At 40.9% G+C, this 22577-nt stretch overlaps 1 protein-coding gene across 3 annotated transcripts in view; it reads left to right on the top strand.

Moving 5' to 3' along the window:
• Positions 1 to 22105, top strand: part of SLC41A2 (solute carrier family 41 member 2) — a 100628-nt gene extending 78523 nt beyond the window's left edge. For 2 of the 3 annotated variants that reach the window (XM_073651553.1, XM_073651554.1), the window contains 3 exons: positions 5194 to 5325; positions 6736 to 6884; positions 20207 to 22105. In XM_073651553.1, the coding sequence (XP_073507654.1) occupies positions 5194 to 5325; positions 6736 to 6884; positions 20207 to 20392 (467 nt within the window). In that variant the 3' untranslated portion in view covers positions 20393 to 22105. Of the gene's footprint in view, positions 1 to 5193; positions 5326 to 6735; positions 6885 to 20206 lie in introns of those variants that run through there. The other variant, XM_073651555.1, reaches the window with a different exon arrangement.
• The last annotated feature ends 472 nt before the right edge of the window (positions 22106 to 22577 follow it).

Raw genomic sequence — 22577 nt, 5'->3', positions numbered from 1 at the left:
AAGTAAATATTTGAAAGTAAATCTGTGACACGTGAAGTAAATGTCACGGCATCAAAGCGGATTTGCATCTGTTCTGGTCCCTTATGTCAAACTGAAATGTTTGACTTTCAACAAACCTCTTGAGTTGTTCCTGGGACGACACTATAAAATGCTTATGGGATTAAATACAGGGTCTCCTTCATCCTTGGCTTTTATATAGAGAAAGATGACCCCTTTTTGTGGTGGTGGGGGTATTAGGTCCTGTCTACTTGACATCTCTTATCTAAATATGGGAAGTAAATTTGGCGCAGCAAAAAGATACTTCACTAGTTTGACAGATGTCAAGGACAGTTTAGAAGACCAGGAGCATATACAGCTGTCAGCCATCTGTCCATATACACATGGAGTAAAGTAGAGTTCTCCATATCAATGCTGCTTGCTCAGTGTTGCTACCCGAGAACACCATCAATCTCCACTTTTCTATGTTGGTATTTGTTGCCTTTTTGAACATAAATTATTTTACACAGTTGATACTGTGATCGCCACCGATCATTACAATGAAGGAGCTGCAGCACTAGTATTGAAGTAAATTGCAGTATTAGGGACAGCCGCTTGGAAAGATGCTCTGATGTGCCTGTATTAACAGTAAAGTGGATATAGTGCATTTTTTTCCAGTTGGCTGGAGTTTTTGAGGTTGAACCTCCACAAATCGAGTGTTGATTAATATTCATGGCCTATCCATCATAGGTAAAGTCATGAAGATCCCCCTTAAAGGGTTAGGGTTAGTCTAATTTGGCTCAACCACTAATATGGCACTGTATGTGCCATATTAACTGAAAGTTAGAGCAGCAAGCCTTTTGATAATCCACTCATCAGTGAGGTGGTTTCAGTGGGCAGCACGGTGGCTCAGTGGTTAGCACTCTTGCTTTGCAGCGCTGGGGTCCTGGGTTCAAATCCCACCAAGGACAACATCTGCAAGGAGTTTTTAAGTTATCCCAGTGTCCGGTTGGGTTTCCTCCGGGTTTCCAGGTTTCCTCCCACACTCCAAAGACATACTGATAGGGAATTTAGATTGTGAGCCCCAATGGGGACAGCGATGATGATGTCTGTGAAGCGCTGTGGAATAAATGGCGCTATATAAGTGAGTAAACTAAATATTAGAAACAGTATTGACAATACTTCAAGATATAGAAAGTTGCGAGGTCAAGTAAATAATACCTAGGGGCTGATTAATCAAACAGCATTCATCAGGATTCTGGTGTAAAACTGTTTTGCATTTCGCAAATTGTTTGTGCAGTTTGAAGCTGTACAAAGATGTAGTGACTTACAGTGTTTTTAGGTCAGCCCCAGCTAATTCTGGCAACTTTTTGATAAGTTGGCAGATTTGGATCAGAAGTAGGCATTGCTAACAACAGCTGAAAAAGTCACAATAATTTATGCCACAGAAGTATCGTAAATTTCAACAAACATGTAGTCCAGTCTATGATCATCTATGTACAAAATGGTGTAAACCAAGACCATAAACACATAAAGTGGTTATCCAGGACTATTTACATTTTTTTTTACTATAGACCTAAGAACTAACAGACAGGTAGTTGCTAATTACCTCCTTGTTCTACCTGACGCCAGCTCAGAGCGGTTAAGGACCACTCCAGCCTATGATTCTGTTGCTTCACGCCAACAGAGCAGTTCTTTTTCTTCCTGCTTTTCTGTTGACTGGGCGTGACTGCCGATGTCTTTCTGATTGACAGCCGGCCCCTGCAGTTTATAGAGCAGGGAGCCAGCTGTCAGTCAGCATGGCGTTGGCAGTCCTGCCCTGTCAACCACAGAATGGAAGAGAAGCAACTGCTCTGTCGACAAGAAGATGTCTTCATCGAAAGCCGTAAGAGCGGCATAATCAGCGGCAAGTAGTTAGCAACTACCTGCCTCTTAAAAGGAATCTGCCAGCAGGTTTTGTAATATTTTGTAATATGAGAGCAGCATGATGTAGGGGCAGAGACCCTGAATCCAGTGATGTTTCACTTACTTAGTTCTGTGTTTCAATAAAATCAGTGAATTATCAGCAGGAGATAATCGCTAAAAAACTAGGTGTCTTGTGCCATCTAGTCAACTGCTCTGTAACCTCCTCACCCACCACCACTGATTAGCAGCTTTCTGCCTATGCAGTGTATACAGAAAAGCTGTCATTCAGTGATGTGTGTGGAGTTATACAGGGCTCCGCATTCAGAACACTGCTAGATCTGCAGCATAGGAAACTGTGATTTTATGTCACAACTGATGCACCCAGTAAACTAAGTGATACCTTGCTGGAATAAGGGCATTTGCCCCTATTTTATGCTGCTCTCAGATGGGGTAGCAAAAACCTGGTGACTGATTCCCTTTAAATTAATAAATTGCTTCATTGTTAATTGTGACATGATTAAAATAATAACATTGTTAAAAAGCTTAAAAGCCATCCCTCCAGCCAAGCCAAGGTTTACCCAATCAGGGCGTCCTAACCTCTAGTATTAAAACTTTACCATGTGTCAAAAATGAGCTCAATGTGAATAAGGGCTGAGCTGGCCCAGGGCCCCACTATGGACACCCAGCACTGGGAAGCTATATAAACTTAATGCTCAACTTAAAGAAGGGAGACTACACCCTTGCATGCACTGAATGCAAGAACCTAAAGCAAAATCAAAAGAAATGAACTGGAGTATATGTGTAACGTGTAAGAGCGTGTTCACATCATTGGCCATTAAACAGACAAAACCTAAGATAGAAACGTAATGAACTTATACCCTGCTGTAAGTAAGCAAAAGTAACAGTGGATATAAGTAACATAGAGTACTTAGAAAACACTGTTTTTGATATTAAAAAAAAAAAAGCGTAAAAGCCATCCCACCAGCGCCAAGCTGTACCCAGTTGGGACGGTCCTAATCCCTAGTATTAAAACCTTACCATGTGACCTCAGTGTGAATAAGGGCCGAGCACAGACCCTAAACCTCACAAAATACATGCAAAAAGTAATAACATGATGCATAAACATACCGAGCCCAGGTGCCGATCGCATCCAATTTGTGTTTCGCTACACGCTTTGTCAAGAGGCTGGAGCCCGCTTCTTGTGGTGATGCACGGCAGCTAAAGGATGAGACAAATTCAGTATCTGACTGAAGCGCACTGTTCATCAAGACTGGCATGAAAAACAAGAGATTCCATTAATCGGGGGCCTATCATCATTAAAAATCGGAGCCCTAGCATCATTGTCCTAAAAATACTAAACTACTTGCCATTGCATCCATTAAACTACCACCTAATTCGCTCTTTAGATGTTAACATAGATGGCACTCGGCACCTTTCAGTCATCAGAAATGATTCCTTGTCCTTCTATTGATTTATAAATCAGGTTTGTTAGGTTCTGCAAAGCTGCCTGTCGTATTCACAGATAAAATTAGCTATTTTTTCCATCAAAAGCAATACAATCTGCGATGGAGGCCGATAGCAGAGTCTCTGGCACAGCTGTGAGCCTGGCATAACTGAGGATTGGCAGAAGAAAGAATTTTTCTCATCTTCCTCAATAAAACATTAAAAGTAGTTGCCTCATCGTTGGATGAGCCATGCATGCATTAATGTTAGATTTCCTAGTACAATAAACCACTGGCCCTACAGGTGTAAAATGCTGCCACTGACACAATGAGGCAATCCACCCGACAGTACAAATAATTCACATGTCTGCAGCCTCCTGTCTAGCTGCTGTACGGTTTCCTGGCAGACTGCCAGCCTTCTTATTTAGGCTACTCATGATCTAGACCCAGCGTTGGCAGATGACCTATATGAAAAAGGATAAAAAGCTTAGGATGACAACAACCGAGAAAAGGGATGCTTTTAGCATCAAAAGGAGGGCGCCCGCTATCATCTGTACATACATAACAACAGGATGCTGTGCACGGAGGATTAAAGGGAAGATATTTCAAATATTGTTTGAAGCCCGCAGGGTTCTTTCATAACCTACCACTGGTATTTCCAATAAAACGCACAAGATGTGGGCAGACATGAGCAAAGAAACAGTTGTTCATTAATTTGTGCTGACCACAATGGGAAAAAGCACAACAGGCTAATGCCCCTTTAATGCCGTAATATCATGAGCTGCTGCAGAATCTTTCAGTGTAATTGTGTCTGTGCTCGTAATTATAGTGTGCCAGGCTCTGGTTTATGTAATGCCACGCTTTTCCACACAGCTCATGCCGCACGCTCCGGCGGATTGAATGTGTTTTCTATATTACGGCGTGTGATGTATAATGCGGCATTACAAAATATAAAAACTGACGGGTTTTTTATGCAAGTTCCAACATAGAGCTGCTACACTTAGATAACTTACTGATTTTTATGTGCTAGTAATAGTAAATGAGAGGCACAGGTGATAATGATGCTCAGGATATTTCGTTTGCTTAGTATGTTCTTTTATATTTTGCCCTGGACTCGCCCTAAAAATAATTTCACAGCAGGCGAAACTCACTGAGACTCCTCCACTTAAAGGGAATCTGTCACCAGGTTTTTGCTACCACTTCTGAGAGCAGCATAATGTAGGAAAAAAGACCCTGAATCCAACGATGTATCACTTACTATACTGGGTGCAGCAGTTACGATAGAATCAGAGCTTTTAGATGTAGCATGAAGCCGAGCTCTGGAAGCTAACCCCGCCCACACCACAGCTTTCTGTGTCCATTGTCTATTGACAGTGAACTGCTTATCACAGGAGGGGGCGTGGTCAGACCACTTGGCACAAGGGAGATAGTCTGGGCAGTGATAATCTCCTGGCAATAAAACATTGCTTGTATGGAGACAACAGCACACAGCCCGATAAGTGACACATCCCTAGATTCATGCTGTCCTCAGATTACATGGCAAAAACCTGCTGACAGATTCCCCTTAACCCAGGTACTTGTGAACGACTCAGCCCCCCTCAGCGCCATGTCCGGTATGTTCGACACTTAGGTGGGGTATTGATATTGTTACTTGGACTTTTTAAATAATTTTGTGAAACGTTCACCATTTGCCTAAAGAGCCTGTACACACTTGATCTTGCCAAAACCTTATAGTAATATAATTGTACAGTAGCGACCATCCACTATTGTTATAGTTTAGCTTCAGTTTTTTTATACCAATCGTTCGAAAATGTGATTTAGTACTTTAATTCTGTTCATTATGATGATTTTTTTTCTTTCATCTGTGTAGGTATTGGAGGAAATTTGGTAGCCATACAGGCCAGCAGAATTTCCACTTATTTGCATTTACACAACATTCCTGGCGAGCTACCGGATGAGGCCACGGGCTGCTTCCACCCCTGCCGGACGTTTTGTGGTACAGGTAAACAGACCAGACAACTGCTTGCAATTTTGAATTAATCAAGTGGTCCATTATTGGTCTCTTTTTAGAGAGTACCTATCGCCAAGTCAAAAGGGGACAGTTTTTGCATTTATTTTATTCCTGCTGCTCCCCTGAGTATTCCGTTTTTTTGATTTTTTTTTTTTTAATCCGCCACATGGTTCTAGAGATATGGGCCAATTTTGTTTAGTGCAAATTTTTATTGCCTTTACCAAGGGGCAAAGCTCACAGGATTCTCTGGGGTCATATTTTTAGGCTGCTCTGCATTATTACCCGGTGAGCATCACCTCTTTGAAAAAAGCTATAAAAATTAGCACTAAATAAAAAGGCCCATATCTCTGGAACTGTATGGCAGATTTAAAAAAGGACAAAAAATGGAGTACGGTATTTGGTGGAGCAGCATGAATAAGCTAAGGGGAGAAACTGGCCCCTTTTGATAGGTCCTCTTTTTAAATTAGAGATTGGTTATGTATTTGTGGGATCCGGCACATCTGTATATCTCACAGACAGCATACTGATTTCAAAGGGCGCCATGAAATGCATCATTTGCCCTGTGGATGGCATAGCAGAGGAATTAAATACTTGCTGCCAGGTTTACCTATTGTAGTCTATGATCTATGTAGTATTTGAATTAATGTACATCCTTGAATGAACTTTTCATTTAGGTCACTCATGCTGCCTTATATAGTATATGTAGGGTAATTCTCAGGGTTAAGGCTCGCTCTCACGAGTGTATTCACTGGACAAGTGCTATCTGATGTTTTATTCGATAGCACTCGGACCAATGTTATTCTACGAGGCAGTGCTTATCAGTGGTTTTTTTCTCATACCAATTTGGAAATCATTGGACTGCACTCGGATGTCATTCGAGTGCATCCGATTTACACAGACTCAGAAAGGAGAAGATGGAGAAATTTTGTTCTTTGTCTTCTCCTCACCTGTGCTACAATTCTCTTATCCTAGAGAATCAGATCACACTAAGCTGAGACTCGGATCAGAGTGTGATCACCCTAATGGATCCGATTCTTTTGGAGGAGAGAATATACACTCGTGTGACCGTAACCTTATTCCCATCCTCTGCGCTTGCATCCAGTTAGTAACACAATGGACACTGTAGCGTAATAGAACTCTTCCTAAACTACAGTACATCCCTAATAATCATGGTTACCCGGCACTGATTGGGTAAAGTACCTGCAAGTTATAGAGTAGTGCCATGAGAGATGGATTACCAGAAGTTGGCAATTACCGACATCAGACACTCCAAAAATGCTGTTTTATCAGGCATAATGATTGATGAAGTGAATGCTAAAAATAAATTATTGAGCAGGATTTCATTACGCTAATGACTTCATGACCCGCAGACCCATAAATGCAATTCATTTTCTTTTCCAGGGGTGAATAAGAAATCGGCTCAAGTTCTTCTTTCCCTTGTTATCCCCGGACACTTAATTTTTTTATACACCATCCATTTAATGAAAAGCGGCCACACATCTCTGACGCCTATCTTTATAATGGTTTATTTGTTGGCAGCCCTTCTACAGGTAGGAAATGTTACATTGTAGTGATTTGATAGTAAAGCGTCTTGAATCTTCAGTTTAATTCATTCCTGCACAAATCTTATATGCGTCTGTCGTTACCACCTTAGTACTATTTCACAAAACCTTTCATTTCGGTCATTAACAGTTATGCCAAGTGCCCCCATAAGTTGCTGTAACAGGTTGCACAGGTTGTCAAAGCGAAATAGTGAGGACATTTAGTGTAATTAAACAGAATACAGTGCTGTATATGTCCTAGTTCATGCATAGCAGTATGGCCCCAAATCAATGTGGCAGTGCCAAGAAAACCCAGATAGAAAGTTTATGCACATGAGCCTGGCTGTTTATTGGGGGCGGGCTGACGCACTAGCTGTCCTATCCTGCACTGCAAGGCTTGTCTGCATAAACGTCATACCTGGGTCATCTCTGCACTGACAGATTCACGTTCAATACTATCTATGCATCATGTGCCTTGTTTCCCACATTGTTTCTCTGATTTCCCTCTCCAGGCTCTTCTTCTAATTTGCAATTGACTCTGAGCTATTTGGTAAAGACTAGCTGCTATTATATCTACTATATACTGTACACCCAAAGAAAGATTGATTCCTGTTCTTCTTTCTCAATAGCAGAAGACAGAAGTGGAAAATGCATGGATTATATTAGACCGCACTGAGCAGTGTAGCTGTTAATCCAGCATAAACTAATATACTTGGTAGATAGCTGCAGCATGATGTGTTTCTGTACCGCATCATGACACCTCACTTTGCTGGTAGTCTGTCTTGTTTTGCCCAAGAAGGTTTTGAGTGAATAATAATTCAGGAAACAGAGTGGGTGGGAAGAAGTGGCTCATAAGTGAAGAAAGAAGCATATTTCTCTTATAAGTAGTGTTGAGCGATACCTTCCGATATCGGGAAATATCGGATTGGATTGGATTGGACCGATACCCAAAAAATATCGGATATCGCCGATTCCGATACCGGAAACCAATGCAAGTCAATGGGACACAAATATCGGAATGAAAATAAACCCTTTCTTTCCTTGTAGGTTAATTCTACATGAAGGAAAACAACTAACAATAATGTAGAATGTATTACATGAAAAGCTGACAATTCAGCAGCGGCATACACCGGTACCCGACAATTTAGAACAGAAAGAATAGAGCATCACACATAGATTAGATAGATAGAAACATGTCAGTCACATATATAAGAAGTACAGTGACAGTGTTGCTTACTGTACTTGTCATTTAGTGTTAAAGGATTTATTAAAAAAAATAATAGTGTTTTCATGCACCGTCTCTTTAAAAAAGCCGGCCGGCAATTCAGCATCGGTACCCGACAATTTAGAATAGAAAGAATAGAGCTTCACACATAGATTAGATAGATAGAAACATGTCAGTCACATATCTAAGAAGTACAGTGATAGTGTTGATTACTGTACTTGTCATTTAGTGTTAAAATAAAGGATTTATTAAAAAAAAAATTGGCGTGGGGTTCCCCGTAATTTTAGTCTCTAGCGGATGTTAAGCAGACGGCTGGGGCAGATGTTTGAAGCCTGGGAAGGGGGTAATACCCACGGAGATTCCCAGGCTACTAATATCAGCCCCCAGCTGAATACCTAGCCTTTACTAGCTATTAAAATGGGGGACCCCCAAAAAAATGACGTGGGGTCCCCCCTATTTTAATAGCTAGCAAAGGCTAGGCAGACAGCTGGGGGCTGATATTAATAGCCCAGGAAGGGTGCCATGAATATTGGCCCCCTCCCAGGCTAGAAACACCAGCCTTCAGCCGCCCCAGAAATGGCGCATCCATAGGATGCGCCAATTCTGGCACTTAGCCTCGCTCTTCCCACTGCCCTGTAGCGGTGGCAGTGGGGTAATAGGACTGGGGTTGATGTCAGCTTATAATGCCAGCTGACATCAAGCCCAGGTTAGTAATGGAGAGGCGTCTATAAGACACCCCCATTACTAACCCCATAGTCAAAGTTAAAAAAAAACACAAACACCCAGAATAAAGTCCTTTAATTGAAATAAACACACAATTCTTTATTGTTCTAAATTAAAACATACTTACCATCACGCCCATTCCAGCTGAAGCCAATGTCTTCTGCAATAAAAGTAAAATAATAAACCAACATCATCCTTACCTTTCCATGGTTCCCACGACGGCTCCAGCTCTGCTACATTCACATGACAGGCTGGATCGCAGCCGAAAGCTGCCATCCAGCTTGCCATGCCGCAGACACTGAGAAGCGCAGGCATGCTTGCGCTCCTCAGTGTCTGGTTGTGACGGCATAAAGATGAGCCGAGGTCATGTCCAATGAACTCAGCTCACCTCATGCACGTCACTGACAGCGTGGGAGAATTCTCTTGGGCTCGGCGCTTGAGCAGGAGAATTCTCCCACGCTGGGATGGTGCGGTGGCTCACTGGGTAATAAAGGGGTTAGGGCCAGCTTGGTATTATCAGCTGGCCCTAAGCCCGAAATTCATGGGGTCACGCCAATATTCGACATGACCGCCATGAATTTCTAGTAAAGTATTTAAAAAAACACAACACCCAGAATAAAGTCCTTTAATTGAAATAAACACACAATTTTTTAATGTTCTAAATTAAACCATACTTACCATCACGCCCATTCCAGCTGAAGCCAATGTCTTCTTCAATAAAAGTAAAATAATAAAGCAACCTCATCCTTACCTTTCCATGGTTCCCAGGACAGCTTCAGCTCTGCTACATTGACATGACAGGCTGGATCGCAGCCGAAAGCTGCCATCCAGCTTGCCATGCCGCAGACACTGAGAAGCGCAGGCATGCTTGCGCTCCTCAGTGTCTGGCTGTGACTGCATCCAGATGAGCCGAGGTCATGTCCAATGAACTCGGCTCACCTCATGCACGTCACTGACAGCGTGGGAGAATTCTCCTGTGCTCAGCGCTTCAGCAGGAGAATTCTCCCACGCTGGGATGGCATTGAGATGACAGGCTGGATCGCAGCTGAGCGCTGCCATCCAGCATGCCATTCTTCATAGACACTGCAGAGCGCAGGCATTATGGGAACTTCCGATTCCGGTATTCGATATTCTAAAAGTATCGGAACTCCGATACCGTGAATATCGGTCGATACCCGATATTTCAGTATCGGAATGCTCAACACTACTTATAAGGCATATTAAAGTTTCTTAGATTCACCTATATAATTAGTACAGTGTCAATTTGATGATAACACATAGCTGGTAATCTTGCTTCTGGAGTAGATTTGCCATCTATTTGACATGCCGATGCTGTATTTGCTGCAGATTATCACCATGGATTTCACACTTTGAAATGTATTGAATCTGACAATATAAAGCCCACCCTCATATTTGCATGGTTTGCTTTCTGGCATGGAGTTAGTTTCTGTAAGTAGGGTGATAACTAGTCACATTAATGACATCTATGACAGGAGCCGCAGAGATTACTGCCCACTTGCCCAGCAGTCATCAGGTAATGCAGCTACGGAATAGTGCTGCATTTAATTGCAGAGACAGCTACAAGATCCGAATATACAGATGTAGCCATTCTTTAACTTTATCAGGGCATTGCAGTAACTTATGTATCCATGGTTATGACCACTAACCGCTAACTAACTGTCACTATATGAGTGGTCGTAACCATGGAAACGTAAGCTACTTCAATGCCCTGCACATGGGGTAAGCGACATAGTGAATCAGAATAACTATACTACATTTCTAATTGGAGGTATTTTCTACAACCCCTGGCAAAAATTATGGAATCGCCGGGCACGGAGGATGTTCATTCAGTTGTTTAATGTTGTTGAAAAAAAAGCAGATCACAGACATGGCACAAAACTAAAGTCATTTCAAATGGCAACTTTAAGGCTTTAAGAAGCACTAAAAGAAATCAAGATAAAAAATGTGGTACTCAGTAAGGGTAATTTTTTTCAGACCAAGCTGAGGGAAAAAAATATGGAATCACTCAATTCTGGGGAAAAAATGATGGAATTATGAAAAACAAACACACAAAAGAACACTCCAATACATCACTAGTATTTTGTTGCACCAGCTCTGGCTTTAATAACAGCTTGCAGTCTCTGAGGCATGGACTTAATGAGTGACAAACAGGACTCTTCATCAATCTGGCTCCAACTTTCTCTGATTGCTGTTGTCAGATCAGCTTTGCAGGTTGGAGCCTTGTCATGGACCATTTTCTTCAACTTCCACCAAAGATTTTCAATTGGATTGAGATCCAGATTATTTGCAGGCCATGACATTGACCTTATGTGTCTTCACAGTTTTTGTTCTATGGCAGGATGCATTATCATCTTGAAAAATGATGTCATCATCCCCAAACATCCTTTCAATTGATGGGATAAGAAAACTGTCCAAAATATCAATGTAAACTTGGGCATTTATTGAAGATGTAATGACAACCATCTCCCCAGTGCCTTTACCTGACATGCAGCCCCATATCCTCAATGACTGTGGAAATTTGCATGTTCTCTTCATGCAGTCCTCTTTATAAATCTCATTGGAACGGCACCAAACAAAAGTTCCAGCATCATCACCTTGCCTAATGCAGATTCGCGATTCATCACTGAATATGACTTTCATCCAGTCATCCACAGTCCACAATTGCTTTTCCTTAGCCCATGGTAACCTTGTTTTTTTCTGTTTAGGTGTTAATGATGGCTTATGTTTAGCTTTTCTGTATGTAAATCCCATTTCCTTTACACGGTTTCTTACAGTTCGGTCACAGACATTGACTCCAGTTTCCTCCCATTCGTTCCTCATTTGTTTTGTTGTGCATTTCCTGTTTTGGAGACATATTGCTTTAAGTTTCCGGTCGTGACGCTTTGATGTCTTCCTTGGTCTACCAGTATGTTTGCCTTTAACAACCTTCCCATGTTGTTTTTATTTGGTCCAGATTTTTGACATAGCTGACTGTGAACAACCAACATCTTTTGCAACATTGCGTGATGATTTACCTTCTTTTAAGAGTTTGATAATCCTCTCCTTTGTTTCAATTGACATCTCTCATGTTGGAGCCATGATTCATGTCAGTCCACTTGGTGCAACAGCTCTCCAAGGTGTAATCACTCCTTTTTAGATGCAGACTAACGAGCAGATCTAATTTGATGCAGGTGTTAGTTTTGGAAATGAAAATTTACAGGGTGATTCCATAATTTTTTCCTCAGAATTGAGTGATTCCATATTTTTTTCCCTCAGCTTGGTCTGAAAAAAATTACCCTTACTGAGTACCACATTTTTTATCTTGATTTCTTTTAGTGTTTCTTAAAGCCATAAAGTTACCATTTGAAATGACTTTAGTTTTGTGCCATGTCTGTGATCTGCTTTTTTTCAACAACATTAAAACAACTGAATGAACATCCTCCGAGCCCGGTGATTCCATAATATTTGCCAGGGGTTGTAATATAATTACACCTGCTACGTATTGGGATATGATCTTGGAGATGGGAATACTCCTTTAACTCTTTGAGAAAGCATTGATAAAATCCGCATTTTTTACATTAGACGAAAACAGCCAAATTATCACTAGAGAGGCGTTGGGCTGGAGGGGATATTAAAGTCAGTGAGCCCATTCATGTCAGCAGCAAGAAACATTAAATTCTCCCATGGTTTTGAGCTAGGAAAGGGAGTAGTTTCCATGATCTAGAGGCTGGAGACGTTTCACTTGGGTACACTATATAGCACTTATATTGGTCTGCAGAGACGTGGACGCTGTATTATTCATGAGACGCACCTGGTCGGCTGCGCCCTTTATCTTGTTTATCATTCAATATTTTATTTCCCTTTTCTCTGGGAAAGTAACCTCACAGTGTATGAATCTGACAGCGCCTGTTTAGCTGTCTATTCAGTATGCATGGGCTGCAGCGCCACAAATTATCTTGCAGAAGAAAGACACTTTCCCTGTATAATTTTTTTATTCTCCTTTTTGCATTTGTATTTATTAATGTTTAGAGATTGGGATACGGCAGGATTATATAGCTGATATGTCACTGGTGATAAATAAACAAGAATGATATAAATACAAAGCCGGTAACTAATCTGAGCTGGAGGAGACTGAGAAGGCAATGTCAGGCATATCTTCTTTGTAATAATCTCTAGTTTGCCATAGTTTACCCCACTCTGAGGACCTACCATACGACTGGAAAACCCCTTTAAATAATAGTGTACTTATACTGATTAACAATATGTGAGTCTCTGCCATTTGACCTGCCCTTTTTCCCTTCTCCTGATTTTCTCTTTTTTGTGTTTTTTTCTGTATTGTGTACTTTTAGTTTTTTGTTCTCTTCCCATTGAAAGGCTTGTTCAATCACTACTCAGAAATCTGTACATTCTGATGTTTGTTTTCCACCATTGTTACCTATTTTAGTGCTTATTCTATGACTGATGTGTCACTTTCTGTTCATTCACAATAAACCATGAATAGATGCATATTGTATTCTTATAAAATCAATAATAAAAAAATCATACAAAAAAAAATGTTTTCAATAGCCGTATACTATAAGCCCTATATTATAAATAATCCGCAACTTTTAAAGGGAATTTGTCAGCAGGTTTCCTATGTAATCTGAGAGCAGCATGTTGTAGGGACTGAGACACAGATTTCAGGAATGTGTCACTTACTGGACTGCTTGGTGTAGTTTCCTTGTTTAATCCCTGTTTTCTCTGCTGTAAATGTAGCAGTGGTCAGAATGTTGAGCTGTGTATAACCCCGCCCCACACCCCTGATTGGCAGCTTGTACAGTGTACACAGGAAGCTGCCAATCAGTGGTTGGGGCGGGGTTACACAGATTAGTCTGACTGGCCTGCAGGTGAGGCTTAAGGCCCCGTCACACTTAGCGACACTACAACGATCCCGACAACGATACGACCTGTCAGGGATCGTTGCTGCGTCGCTATGTGGTCGCTGGTGAGATGTCAAACAGTCAGATCTTCCCAACGACGCAGCAGCGATGCAGCGACCCGTAACGACCTGTATAACGATGCAACGCAAATGCACGCCTATGTGTCTCAGTTCTGAGTCGCCAATGAGGTCGTTGGTAAGGTGTCAAACACACCGATGCACACTACCCAGCGGGGTCTCAACGATCAAAGAAATGTCCAGACCATTCCGACACGACCAGCGATCTCACAGCAGGGGCCTGGTCGCTGCTAAGTGTCAAATGTAGCGAGATCGATGCTGAGGTCACTGTTGCGTCACAAAACTTGTAATCTCGCTTAGTGTGATGGGGGCTTTAGTCCTGCATTGATAATTTGTTACAGATAAAACAGATTGTATTAAAAGTACAGCACACAGCCTGATAAGTGACACATCCCTGGAATCGGTGCCTCTGCCCCCACATTATTCTGCTCTCAGATTAAATAGCAAAAAAAACTGCCGACAGATTCCCTTTAATTGGAGACAAATATTTTTACTCTACAAATTTTTCCTTCAAAAATCAGCAACGGCTTTTTACTTATTTGGTGAAAACTATGTACAAAAAAAAATCTGTATGTCAGGCAAACTATAGGGATCACCAAAGAATTGTCCAACAGTAGAAGCCCTACATTTCTTTATCTATCCCATCATTATCCTTAGGTAGGCAGCGTGTTTATCTCCTAGACGGCTCTGTGTTGTTACAGATGGCTGCTGAACTTTGTGAGGTCGCATCAACCAATATTAAATTCCACATTTTACAAAGTGACATCAATAAAGCGCAGGGCGCGTTTAGAATCGTGGGTTTAATCGCCTTCACAGATTATCGAAGCTGCAGAGTGTGCGGCATTGATTTTATTGATGGGTATTTTGTTGCTAAGGCTGCTTGTGTTCCAAAGATGATTTACAGGGTCCTCTAGAATAGAAACGATCCATCACTATTCCTTGTTCTAATGCACTTTATATGACAACATCTTGGATCTCAACATTGACTGCAGAAGATCTTTGAGCTCGGGGCCTCCTGGTGCACCCAGCCTTATTCTTACGTTGGCTATTAACACTTTCACCTTAAGGATTGTGCTTGTTGCTGTTAACTGAAGTACAATAAGTATTATTTGAAGAAGCATTACATTTCACCTTCCAAAATTGGAGATACTGTACAGGAGATAGTTTTATCCGCTAGCCCCCTATCTTTTTGCTACTGGACAATCCTTTCTTAATTTTTAAAGTGACCCACATGGGAAAAAAAGCACACACCGAACCGGTGCCGTTCAAGTGATTTTTGGCGGTCTTTCGGCAGTCACGTGACCACTGCAGCCCATCAGCGGTTACTGATTGACTGCAGCCTTTCAATATTCCATGAGAGCAGACATGAATAGTGAAGACTGCAGCTGATCAGCCTTCACATTTGATCATTATTCATTTGCTTATGTAATCCTTTATACAATGGATATATATATACCTAGGTCTAAGTACTGGTATTGAGCATGGAGAAATAGGGGCTATGAAAAACAAAATCTCCTCCTGTTTATTGTTCTCTTTAATCTCTTTGTGTGTGTGTGTAATTTGTTGGACATAACTGGGAATGAGGGCACTAATGCTTAGCTTCACAACCCACTTGCCATCACTTTAAACGTTGATGTCTTCAACCTGTCAGAAAGGGTTAAAACAGTGGGCAGCATCGCTGTTGCTTTAAGAGCATTTGTCTCATGACTGATGCTGTAATATATTCCCCAGACAGGCATGCCACATACAGTCTTGGCCTGTGATCATGACATATTGCAGCGTCATGGATATAGCATAGCCGTTTACAGGCTTCACTTTGTCAGGGGGAGAAAGAGTGGAGTCAGCGTTTCGGGGAAGGTTCTCCAAGGTAAACACACTGGTAAATATGTTTTTGGCCGTAGGTCAGCACACCTAGCGGATGCATAATGAGTTGGAATGAAGGGGCCTATGTGTCCGCGCAGTGTGTGCTTATACACCATATACACAATACCACAATATGTAAAAGCAGAATTTAAGTTACAGCATGGAAAGTATTATGAAAATTGAGAAAGGAACGTAGATTTAGGGATGTTTGGTGTATGCGTTTTTGGGACAGTTTCTGTAGTGGAGCTTCAACACAGAAGGACAATGTGATAACAATATGGCAGAATACTTGGAATCAGGTTTTTGCATCTTTTTGATTGATTGAAAGACGGATCTGTAGTGTATTCTGCTAGTGCATTCTCCTGTGACAAGAATGTGCTAAACCTTCCTTCTCACAACCAGATTTTAAAGTGCAATCTCATATATTATCCTATGTGAAACACAAGGTTAGAGCAGAAGATTTCTGGCTTTCTATGGTGGGATTAAGTACTTTCATAAAAAGCAGTTTATTTTTAGGGAAAGTCAGGAGGCAAAGGCTTGTTCTATCAATTGTATATAAGACATTTATGAAAAGCTGTCAGACTTTGGTCAGAGGAAAATGACTTCTCTGTTCTCACAGTAGGTAGAACACTTTTTTCTGGCATTTTAATATTCATGACCTCATGATAGGTAATCTGTGTCAGGTTAGTGGAGGTTCGACTCCTGGTGCCCTCATGATCTGCTATTTGAGAAGATGTACAGGAATAATGACCGCAGTTTTTATTGGCTGTGCCTGGTACTGCAGCACTTAGGATAGGTGATTAACATGAGTTTGGTGAGAATCCAAAGGTTAGGTCCTCAGTGCTAAAGTCCCAGAAAACTCCTTTAAATACCTACACTGCTCAAAAAAATAAAGGGAACACTTAAACAACAGAATATAACTCCAAGTAAATCAAACTTCTGTGAAATCAAACTATCCACTTAGGAAGCAACACTGATTGCAATCAATTTCACATGATGTTGTGCAAATGGAATAGACAATAGATGGAAATTATTGGCAATTATCAAGACACCCTCAATAAAGGAGTGGTTCTGCAAGTGGGGACCACAGACCACATCTCAGTACACTGCTTTCTGGCTGATGTTTTAGTCACTTTTGAATGTTGGTTGTGCTTTCACACTCGTGGTAGCATGAGACGGACTCTACAACCCACAGAAGTTGCTCAGGTAGTGCAGCTCATCCTGGATGGCACATCAATGCGAGCTGTGGCAAGAAGGTTTGCTGTGTCTGTCAGCATAGTGTCCAGAGGCTGGAGGCGCTACCAGGAGACAGGCCAGTACACCAGGAGACGTGGAGGGGGCCTTAGGAGGGCAACAACCCAGCAGAAGGACCGCTACCTTCGCCTTTGTGCAAGGAAGAACAGGAGGAGCCCTGCAAAATGTGCATGTGTCTGCACACAGGCCACAAATGTGCATGTGTCTGCACAAACGGTTAGAAACCGACTCCATGAGGATGGTATGAGGGCCCGACGTCCACAGATGGGGGTTGTGCTCACAGCCCAAAACCGTGCAGGACTGGCGCCCTGTGCTCTTCACAGATGAAAGCAGGTTCACATTGAGCACATGTGACAGACGTGACAGAGTCTGGAGACGCCGTGGAGAGCGATCTGCTGCCTGCAACATCCTTCAGCATGACCTGTTTGTCAGTGGTTCAGTAATGGTGTGGGGTGGCATTTCTTTGGAGGGCCGCACAGCCCTCCATGTGCTCGCCAGAGGTAGCCTGACTGCCATTAGGTACCGAGATGAGATCCTCAGATCCCTTGTGAGACCATATGCTGCTGCGGTTGACCCTGGGTTCGTCCTAATGCAGGAACTACTGACACACTCCAGCCACATGAGGTCTGGCATTGTCCTGCAAAATGAAGGCATTGAAACTATGGACTGGCCTGCCCGTTCCCCAGATCTGAATCCGATTGAGCACATCTGGGACATCATGTCTCGCTCCATCCACCAACGTCACGTTGCACCACAGACTGTCCAGGAGTTGGAGGATGCTTTACTCCAGGTCTGGGAGGAGATCCCACAGGAGACCATCCGCAACCTCATCAGGAGCATGCCCAGGCATTGTAGGGAGGTCATACAGGCACGTGGAGGCCACACACAATACTGAGCCTCATTTTGACTTGTTTTAAGGACATTACATCAAAGTTGGATCAGCCTGTGGTGTGTTTTTCCACTTTAATTTTGGGGGTGACTCCATATCCAGGCCTCCATTGGTTAATAAATTTGATTTCCATTGATGATTTTTGTGTGATTTTGTTGTCAGCACATTCAACTTTGAACAGAACAAAGTATTCAATGAGAATATTTCATTCATTCAGATCTAGGATGTGTTATTTGAGTGTTCCCTTTATTTTTTTGAGCAGTGTATGTACAGGGCCTTTTTAAATGAACGCTTCCATTCAATGCAGCATTAAGGGAAAAACATAGATTTTTACCGTGAAGAGCTGCCACCATCCCCCAGGCAGCCAGGAGCCAGGCCGAGGAACAGATGCCAATTAGGACAGTCAGCACAATTTGAGTGACAACACAGTATCTGGAGAGAATAGTCTCCCATAGACTATCGCCTGACCCAGGCAGCTGCACAATCCAGGCCTAGCTGTTCACTTAGCATTGGCCTAATTAAACATCACCAACTCCGTAATGACAAGTAACCATGGCATTATTTTTAACCAGTTTTGGTATATGTTAGTACACACAGTATTAGGGTTAAAGTCTCCTAATAAATTGGTTTTGCCTTCCATTTCCTGTAGTTCCAATGACCTTCTGATATGCTGGTGAGACTCACGGACCCCACTGACAACAACACATCATATTGAGACCGCAATCGATTGCCAGAACACAACAGCTGCTGCTCTATTTGGATTTTCTTTCCCTTCGACAAGAAGATGGGAAATTAAAATCCATTAATTATTGACCAATCTTTTTGCTCAGGGAACAAGAGTATGTGGGAAAAGTATAGAGCAGAATTCAATTTATATGTCAGTCTTGATCAAATTCCCACTGTAGTAAGATGCACCAAATTTAGGAGAAGTACAACTCTTAAAAAATCTGATGCACCTTTAAGCTGTATGTGCCACAAACTGAAATGTTCGTCTGTTATGAGTTGGAGTAGAGTTTTGAAATTATTATACAATAATGTATATTATAGTAAATCTGTCGGGCCGCAGCTGGTTGTCCTCAGTGTGCGGGTGAAATTTCGTAAAACTCGTCCACAATTATGTTAACTGTAATACAAAGTGGATTTTCCAGGTGGTTAAACGACATGTGAACGCAAGATTTTCCACACTTGATTTTTTTATTGATTTAATAATAAAAAAAAGCAATCACCTTACCAATCCTCCTCTGCATTCCTATAACACTGCTCTGGTCTCCCACCTCTATCGTCCCTATTCCTGCTGAGACAGGTATGTGATTGGCTGCATCTGTCATATCTATATGACTGGTACAAGAGTTGGTCTCTCTGTATACCCAGTAATTGGCTACTGTTGGTCACATATCTGTCCTGACCAGAAGTGGAACCACGGGGACAAGTGGAGAATCAGGTTGCATTGTAAGAGGAAAAACGGGGATTGGGTTGAATCCTTTCTTCTTTTTTTTTTGAATTCTATTTAAATTTTGTCGAAAAACCGAAAGAAATGAACTGGAATATAAGTTGGTATGCATGTGCATGTTCAATCTGGCCATTAGACAGAAAAAACTCAAGATAAAAACAAAATTAGCATATACCCTGCAGTAAATAAATAAATAGCAATAGTGCATGAAAATAATATAGGGTACTTAATTAACATTATTTTGATCTAAAAAAAAAAGTAAAAGCCATCCCACCACGTCACGGAGACCCTATTCGGGATAGTCCTAACCTCTAGAACTACAACCTTACCATATGTCAAGTGATGTAAATGTGAATAAGGGCCGAGCAGGACCGAGGCCCCGATTAATGGACACACTGCCCTGGGAAGCTATATAAACTTAATGTACAACTCAAGTAAAAGTGAGGCTGCACCCTTATTAGCACTTTAATTTTTTAGAGTGTACTTTATGCATTGAAAAAAAATCTCAGTGGTGTGTGACTCCTGAACAAAATATCTTTAATAATGAAAATAAACTAATTCCGTGGGTTTTTTTTCTCTGCAAATTATAAGGAAAAATAACTTTCCAAAAATATTCATATTCAAAAATATTTTATATTGAAATAATGTTAAACTTGTGTGTTTACATGAAACCTTGACTTTTCCTTTTGAGGTCCAGCAATTACGTATCTTAGTATATAGTTCCTATTAGTGGATTTCGATTTTTACATTCTCCTAGTGTTTTTATAAGTGCAGGCAAAACGACCATTTCCCTAAAGTATGCCGCTGGTGCGACTCCCCCTTACTAATAATGTACGGCTTGTGTGAGTTAGGGCAGCGTCTCTCCGTAGGTGAGCTGAAGGCATTGAGCGCACAGTCACATCCTCTTCATTCAATGCCTTATTTCTTTCAGGTGTTTGCTCTGCTGTGGATCGCAGACTGGATGGTGCATCACATTTGGAGGAAAGGGAAGGATCCAGACAGTTTTTCTATCCCCTATCTCACTGCATTGGGAGATCTTTTAGGAACTGCGTTACTTGCCATCAGCTTCCATATCCTTTGGCTTATTGGGGACAGAGACAGCGATGTTGGCGACTAGCACATGAATCCTGGACTTCCAGCCTCGTTGTGTGCCTAGAATTATCCCTAAAAGAAAAGACTGGGACGTCTATGAAATATCCAATTCCATAAAAAACCAACTAGACAAAAGTGGAAAATCTTGTTTTACTTCAGGTTTTATTATGGATGACAGTGCTTGATTTTTACACATTTCCAATTATCTATAACTTTAATATTAAGGATCAATACGAATGGGGGAAGGGGTTATGTGTTTTGCTAAATGCACTTTACCTTTTGACTTATGCATGTTTTATGGCGTTGTTCTTCATTTCCAGAGACTAGTTATGTGCTTGGACTATTCTGTGGCTCCATCTGGGTTTTATTGCGGTACTTCTTTTCTCTTTCTTTGATGTAATATTTTGACTGATCTTAGTAGCGTTAATCATAATAATGGTACCTCTGTTTTTCTTGTTGCTAATTCTGAGTTTTACATTTTTACGTAATTTATTGTGTTACTCATACGGCATATGGAAATGATCTATTCACTATTCTCTAAGTTTGAAGATGCCAGCTATTGAGAATAAAGGCTGGCATTGTTGCATCTGTTCAAGGGTTGCCAAATTTTAGTTAAATGATATTTCATCTACTTTCTAGATAAAAAGCAAAAGATAATATATTTCAAAGTCATATGTATTGTATACATATAATTATTCAATTATTGGTGCGTTTGCCAATGAAGTGTTTTAGATTCCTGCTGTATATTTCCTACAGAAGTGCCTAATAGGCCATCGAGAATCTTATGGACTAATTTGTCACTGTGCCATTATGTCCTTGTAAAAGAATAGGCATGACATGGGAGTAAAATACATGTGCCATGTTGTTCAGATGTGAAAAGGATAGTAGTCAGCACAATATTTTGTTAAGGTACGAATTTAATTTAGGTTTTTCAAAGCTATACTTTAGGCCTGTTTTACGCCTCAGTTATATTGTCCATACCTGATTAACAGTCTGCATTTTATTTCTGTGTGCTTGACCCATTTTTGGTCCATACGTCAGTTTTTACAATTCCTGTAGCATCTGTTTTTCTCGTAAAAAGAACAAAAAATTCTTCACTTCTCCTACCTATTATACAGACTGCACCCAGATGACATTCGTTTTTTTCACAGGGCCGTTGACTTCCATTGGCAAGTTTGATCCACAACACAGATCAAAGTAGGACATGACATGTATGATTAAAAAAAAGTTATTGGAGAGGATAAAAGAAAAAAAGTGGCTGAAAAATGGATGTATAAAAAAACTTTATTAGGTCTTCATATATTAAAAAAAAAAGTCACAAAACAAAGTGGTGGCAAGGTTGACTTGTTTTGACCGTTCAACGGTCTTAGTTGTACCATGCTACAACAAAGACCGTTGAATGGTCGCAATGCGTCAACCGTACCACCACCTTGTTTTGTGACTTTTTTTATGTATGAAGACCTAATAAAGTGAGTTTTTTTTAAATTTTTCTATTTTTCAACCTTTTTTTTCTTGAACAATTTTTTTCACTGGAGCTAGCGATTAAACTGTGACTATTTCAATATACGACAGAATGGCTTTATATTCCACAAAGCTCCCCTATCCTACCTTGTTTATGACAAAAAAAAAAGGTCATGTGAAAAGGTAGATTGATTCTAAAGGGTTCGTCATCTATCTGTAAAAATAACAAAAAAACTGATGCAATAGCTCTTAGGCTAATAAACTAATTCATAAATAAGTTAGCATGAGTGCCTTTTCTGCCATTTCAATTTCCAGAATGGGTCCCATTAATTTGTTTTAAGATCTATAGTATATAAATTTAATCTCATCCTAGCTAGTTCTGTGTACATTACATACTTACCACGTCCTCCTCATATGCCCATCCCTCTCCTAAGGAAATATGCTACTTTGAAGATGGTGATTACATTTTTAATATGAATCCTTGTGCTGTATTTCGCATATGGAACCTACTTGGTAAGAGAGCATTTCAGAATAAAATGTATTAGGGGGCATTGTGCATTTTTCTTATTTTATTTTTTAATTGACTTTAATGTTGTTATTTTAAATGGATACATGAAATTATGTAAAGTGTCAAATGTATTAATGTACAACACTGTGTTCTTCATTCGCCAAGTAATCTTCTGACTATACAATTTATCAAAAGGGTTGAGGCCACCAGAAAAGTTGAGCATATAAATGTTATTACTGGC

The sequence above is a fragment of the Phyllobates terribilis genome, unplaced genomic scaffold (assembly GCF_046119375.1).
Source record: "Phyllobates terribilis strain yellow unplaced genomic scaffold, ASM4611937v1 Scaffold_11__3_contigs__length_659146591, whole genome shotgun sequence".
NCBI lineage: Eukaryota > Metazoa > Chordata > Amphibia > Anura > Dendrobatidae > Phyllobates > Phyllobates terribilis.
The sequence above is the reverse complement of the archived record's forward strand: the minus strand, read 5'-3'. Positions and strand labels throughout refer to the sequence as shown.